The 6,450-nt window shown below is 45.6% G+C and overlaps 1 protein-coding gene across 1 annotated transcript in view; it reads right to left on the bottom strand.

Moving 5' to 3' along the window:
• Positions 1 to 6,450, bottom strand: part of TKTL1 (transketolase-like 1) — a 21,070-nt gene that overhangs the window by 14,217 nt on the left and 403 nt on the right. Inside the window, exons 2-5 of the mRNA XM_006766949.2 lie at positions 4,467 to 4,584; positions 1,698 to 1,795; positions 554 to 745; positions 341 to 468 (exon numbers count right to left, since the gene is read on the bottom strand). Coding sequence (XP_006767012.1) covers positions 341 to 468; positions 554 to 745; positions 1,698 to 1,795; positions 4,467 to 4,584 — 536 coding nt within the window. The remainder of the gene's footprint in view (positions 1 to 340; positions 469 to 553; positions 746 to 1,697; positions 1,796 to 4,466; positions 4,585 to 6,450) is intronic.

Consider the following 6,450-nt stretch of genomic DNA (forward strand, 5'->3'; position numbering starts at 1 on the left):
TTTACATATCTGCTCACGTAGGTAGCGGCACCTTCTCACTCTGCACTCCTGTGGAGATTCATTCCCTGCCAGTCCTCTAAATGGACTATCCTCCTAGCTACTTTCTTGTGTAGGCAGAAAAATCACTGCTCACTTGCTGGGGGTCTGGGCTTCCCCTCCCACCCTAACCAGACATGCTATCTGTAAGAGCCAAGGAGAGCAAGAGCCTCCCCACATATTTCAAGCATAGCTATTGTGCACAAAGTCAGTTGTCTGCCTGGCCAGCCTGAGTCTCCTGCCTTGTCTTCTGTGCAGACAGATGTTTTTAATAACCCCAAGCTGAAAAGAAACACTTGTTTACTTGGAATGCCACGGCCCTTGAAGGTTTTGGCAATGATAGCAGTGGGCTTGTTCTTCACTTGAGCTGCTTGCCAGAACACGTCGCAAAGCGCCTCCACATCACGACCATCCACCACGTAAGTGTTCCACCTATCAACCAAGGAGGAGGCCAGGTTACAAGGTGAAGGGGGGATGGGGCAGAAAAGAGGTGACATCAGACAAGAAGGATAGTTACCCAAAGGCTTCACAGCGCTTCTGATAGATCTCAATGCAGTTCTCAATGGGCAAGACGCCACTGTGGCCCAGGCGGTTGACGTCGAAGATGACCATGAGATTATCCAGATTGTAGTGAGACCCGAAGGCCAATGCCTCCCAAACGGAGCCTTCCCAAGACTCACCATCTCCCAAAAGGCAGAACACCCGGTAGCTGGGGCAAGCGAAAAGTTGTTTAGGACTCTGCTTGGGTCTCTTCAGGGCCACTCAAGCAAATACATTTCATGGAGAGAAGCAAAGGAACAGACGGAGGCAGCTGCTTCAGATCATCAAGTTCCTAAGACTATTTTCCTTGTCCACCCTGTTCAAACTCGACAGCTGAGGAAACACAGCTTTAAAAGCTGAGGTCTCATGAGATGGGGTTCACCACCTTTGGCTAGTTTTCTCATTATAGCTGTAAAGGCTATTTCTAGGTTCTTCTGCCACTTCTCTGGACTCAACAAACAAGACGGGATGGGAAGAAAGCTGCTCCCTTAAACACCCAAACATTTACATATACAGCTTTTTGGTAAGCTCCATTTTAAGCATTGCCACCTTCTACTTCTGATCTTACAAATTTATTTACAATAATCATAACAATCAAAACATTCTACCTCAGCAGCATATGTTCTGTTGCAAATGGTAAACTCCTCCGCAGCAAAAACATGAAACATTTATATCAATAAAACACAACCCAGACCCCACGAAAATGCTGTTATGTTTTAAAAAGTGATTAAATGTAGGATAGGGACTAATAGAGGCAATAATGAAAGATGAAAAATGTCAACAGACTTACGGGAAATGGAGCAAGGCAGCTGCCTGAGTAGTGGAGGAAGCATGAAATGCCTCCAGAAGGACCACCTGGGCTGGAACCAGGAACTGAGGGGCTCTGAACATGCACATAACCATAGCCAACCCTGGGACAACACCCCCCCTCCCCAGCCACCAGCCTCCACCTTGCTCCCATTTCAGCAGCATCTGGGCACATGCCCCTGTAAGAAAGGCACTGATATGCCTGACTTCAGAAAGGTGGAACCACTTCAGAAAAAGAAACCTTTGATTAAATAAAGCCAAAGTGCCTGGTGTTGTATGGGGACAGTTAAGTGGTTTCTGGGTAAGCAACTTACCTGGCATTGTCAAAGTACTTGCCAGTATATGCCATCCCACACGCAGTGCCCAGTCCTGGTCCGTACCATCCGATTGCCACATCAACAAATGCCAGTCGCTGTAAGAGAAGGAACCAAATGAACCTCGGTGCACATGAAGGGCCACAGGTATCAGGAAGTTGAGTATCAGGCCAACTTTTGGCACTGAGCACAGGCTGCTCCTCAGAATGTCCCCTCCCACCCTGTGGTGTGACTTCCTCTTCACTACACCCACATGCACCCCAAATCTCAGATCACAGACAGGGGAACCATAGGTATTCAACGCAACATGGCAAGGGCAACTGGAGCTTTGGGGAAATAGAGGGAGGCTTTTCCTCCACTTTGCAGGCTACATAGGGCCCAAGAGCAAAGCAGAAAACCTAAGCATGAACCTTGCCATTTCACAAGGCCTTTTATCCACACATGCACAAACGAAAATGTTCAACCTTTTTGGAGAATACGGGTTCTTAAGGTCCGCTGAACTTAAGCATCCTCCCACTGCCACCATCTCGGCCTGGTCACAAACTCCTCTCCCTTCCATCACCGCAGTGGCCTCCCTGTTCCTCCACAGCCATTCTCAACACAGCTGCCATGGGAGAGCCTGTTCATTCCTCTCTGCCAAGAACCGACCAAGTCTTTGTATCCTGTGCCAAGTACAGCCCAAGGTCTTTCACTGGCCTGTCCACTTTGGCACCCCTTCACCTCCTACTCTCCCTCCAACCACTCCGGGTGCTCTGGCCTCCTTGCTGCCCCTTGAACATCCCGGGCACATGCCTGCCTCCGGGTCTTAGCACTTGCTGCTCCCTCTTCCTCAAGTGCTCAGTGGGCCTGTGCCTAAATAGGTACACTGCTCACTCTCTTGCCTTTTCCAAAATTCTCAAATGTCAGCATCATGGCCGCCCTGGACCATCTCTTTCAACTAGTAAGCCCTACCCCTCCTGCACTTCCCTTGGATCCAGGATGCTCGGCCCCATCTGATATGCTAGCTATTTACAGGTTTGTCTGTCTGCTCCCTCGCTCCATTTAAATGACAGCTCCAACCAAACAGAAGTTAGTGCGCTGTCACTACCGTGGATGGGTATTTGTTAGTCTCAGATCCCTCTCCTTTCCATTCCAACTCCTCTGCTCCTCTCAGGGCTCCTGACCTTCCCTAGGTTTCTCCACGTGCTCTTGTGACCCCAGATAATCTCTCTCCGTTTTGCATCTCTAGCCTCACAGAACTGTCCCACTAAAGTCTCTCTAGCTTCATCCTTTTCTCCATGGCTCCTACCTTATTCCAGTAACAAGCTCTGCCTCCGTTGCTTTGCATGCCCTTGGGCCCAGCCTAGACTCTGCACTCAGACCAACTCTGCTTCTGATTAGCTCAGACCCTGAATGGCGTGGCTCAGATGGTTAGAGCATTGTCCCATGCACCAACGGGTCTCCTTTTGGGTTGATTCCCAGTCAGTTGTGGTTCAACCCCCTATCAGGAGGCAACATCTCTAGAATCAATGGAAAAAACAAACAAACCACACAAACATATCCTCGGGTGAAGATTAAAAACAAATAGATAGCTCAGGATACAGCAAACTTTCAGATAGCATCAGAGCTGCACAGAGCTATACATCCTTCTAAATCGATCTTGCTTATTCCTTTTCTTTCCCATCACCCAATGTAATGAGGTACCTGACACTATACCTAATGTAATGAGAAAGTCCTCCATTAATGTCAAGTCAGATCTGCAGAAAATTGGAAGAGAAAGCTCACTGGCAGGATAGGGTGCTCCTCAAATCCAATTCAATTTTCCTCAAGCTCAGCAAGTTGGACTTGCTATGTTGCCCACCTCTACCCACGTGTGACAGAGAATGAGAGCAGCATGACCCTGCCAAGGGGACCTTAGTGCTAGGTGGGGTGAGGAGGGGAACCACCAAAGGAAAGGAAGGGTGGCTACTTGCCACAAGTCATCCTTCATACCACACAGTCCTCCCTAGGACACCTTTTAGATCTTTATAAGGTGCTATGCTCCTAAATGTTCGTGTCCCCCCAAAATACATTATGTTGAAAACCTAATGCCCAAGGTGATAGTATTAGGAAGTGTGTGGGGTCTATGGGTGGTGATTAGGTCACAAGAGCCGAACCGTCAAGAATGGGATTAGTGTCCTTATAAAAGAGGCCCTAGAGAGGCCGCTTCTTCCATGTGTAAAGTCTGTGATCAGGCAGAGGGCTCTCACCAGAATGCGACCATGATGGTGCCTTGATCTTGGACTTCCAGCCTCCAAAACTGTGAAAAATGAATTTCTATTGTTTATAAACCATCTGGTCTGTGGTATTTAGTTACAGCAGCCTGAATGGACTAAGATATACGGAAAAGGAAAAAGAACATAAAAAGATAAATAGAGCCCACTTCAGGTCTTGTTGCCACACGGTGGCTTTATTTTTATCTTTATATTTTGTTAATCCTCACCTGAGGATATTTTTAGAGAGGAAGGGATGGAGAAAGGAGGAAAGAGACAAAGAGAGGGTAGGAGGGAGGGAAGGAGAAAGAGAGAGAAACACCGATGTGAGACATATCGATTGGTTGCCTCCCACATGTGCCGCAACAAGGGTGAGGATTGAACCTGCAACCCAGGTACTCGCCCTAGACCGGGAATAGAATCAGTGTGTGAGCTGATACTCCAACCATTGAGCAACACCAGCTAGGGCTACATGGTGGCTTTAAAAGTAAGTTTAAGCGAGCATCTGAGTAGGCTCTGGGCTCCCATGCCTGCTTACCTTGCAAAGGATGAAGCGGTCATTGTTCGGGTTCTCTGGGTCCTCCTCTTTATACTTCATGATGTAGAAGAATAGCACAGACATGATTTCAGCAGCACTACTGCATGATGTGGGGTGGCTGAAAGACAGACATGGCACAGGTCATTTCTCACAGGCAACTCACCAAGGAGAGTGGCATGAGGACACTTCTCAGCACAGTCTCTTCAGACCAGAAGCAGCAGTCATTATTCCTAGCCCTGGAAGAATCCAATCAAGGGAAAGGGAGGCAGGGGCACTGCCTCCCAAGCTCAGTTTTTAAGGATGCCTTCAAACCCAGTAACCTCACAACCTGGTGACTCCATAAGCACTTGAACATTTGTTCAGTTGCTTGAATTTATCTGTGATATCATTAGCCAGAAACACCATGAAGCGGAAATAAACCCACACATATATGTGCAACTAATATTTGACAAGGGAACCAAGAATACTCAATGGAGAAAGGACAGTCTCTTCAATAAATGGTGCTGGGAAAATTGGATAATCACATGTAAAATAATAAAACTGGATCCCACATATTACAACACTCACAAAAATTAACTTAAATTGATTAAGAGTTCAATGTAGTACCAAAAATCATTAAACTCCTAGGAGAAAACATAGAAAAAAGGCTCCTTGACATGAGTCTTGGTAATGATTTCTTGCATATGACACCTACAGCTCAAGCAACAAAATAAAAAATAAACAAGTGGGACTACACCAAACTAAAAAGCTTCTGCACAGCAAAGGAAACCATCGACAAAATGAAATCCAAAAATACACAGGCCTTAAATTTAAACAGCCAATGCGTCAAAGAAGAAATCACAAAAAATTAGAAAATACTTAATAAATGAAAATGAAAACACAACTTGCCAAAATTTATGGGCTATAGCAAAAGTAGTGCCAGGAGGGAAGTTTATAGCTTCAAATGCTTACATTAAAAAAACAAAGAGCTCATATCAAAAACCTAATTTTACAAGTTTTGAAATAGGAAAACAAACTACATCCAAAGCTACCAGAAAGAAAAAAATAAAGATTAGAGCACAAATGAATAAAACAGAGACCAGGAAAAACAGAAAAAATAAAAAACAAAAGTTGGTTCTTTGAAAACATTAAAATTAACCTTTAGCTAGACTAAGTAAAAAAATTACTAAATTATTAAATCAGATTTGAAATTACTAATTTCATTTAAGAAACGAAAAAAGGACATTACTACCAATTCTACAGAAATAAAAAGGACTATAAAAAGTACTGTGAATAGTTGTACATCAATAAATGGGCTTAGAAAAAATTTCTAGAAACAGAAAACCTAAGACAGTCACAAAAAATAGAAAGTCGGAATAAACCCATAACTAACAAAGAGATTAAATCAGTAGGCAAAAACTTCTGCCACAAACAAAAACTCCGGGCCTTTTTTTTTTTTTGGTTTCAGAGGGAGGGAGGGGAAGAGGGGGAAAAGGGATGGAGAGGGGAGGAGGGAAAAGAATGAGGAAGGGGGAGGGGAAAGAGAAACACTGATGAACACGTGCCAACTGGGATCCAACGCACGCACGCATGCGCGCGCACACGCATACGTACGCACGCATACGCACACACACGCACGCATGCATGCGCACGCACACAACGCACGCACAACGGGCCGGGAATGAAACCTGCCCCCTCCTGTACAGGATGACCGACTCTTGGGGGGGGGGGGAACAACCAAAAAAACTGGCGGGAAACACTTCGAAACGCATTTTGAAGCCAGCATCTCCTTTACACTAAAACCAGACAAATACCACAAAACTGCTAACATCTCTTAGGAATATGGATACAAAAAATCCTGAACAAAATACTAGACGACCAAACAGCCCCCTTTTAAGGTTTATTTCTTTACACTCCCATGCCCTGGGTTTCGGGACCCGGGTGACGACGCAACCACTTACACAGAAAACCCCAGGCCTTCCCGTTCCAGCTCCAATCCTTTTTA

This window comes from Myotis davidii, unplaced genomic scaffold (assembly GCF_000327345.1).
Source record: "Myotis davidii unplaced genomic scaffold, ASM32734v1 scaffold462, whole genome shotgun sequence".
Classification (NCBI taxonomy): Eukaryota; Metazoa; Chordata; class Mammalia; order Chiroptera; family Vespertilionidae; genus Myotis; species Myotis davidii.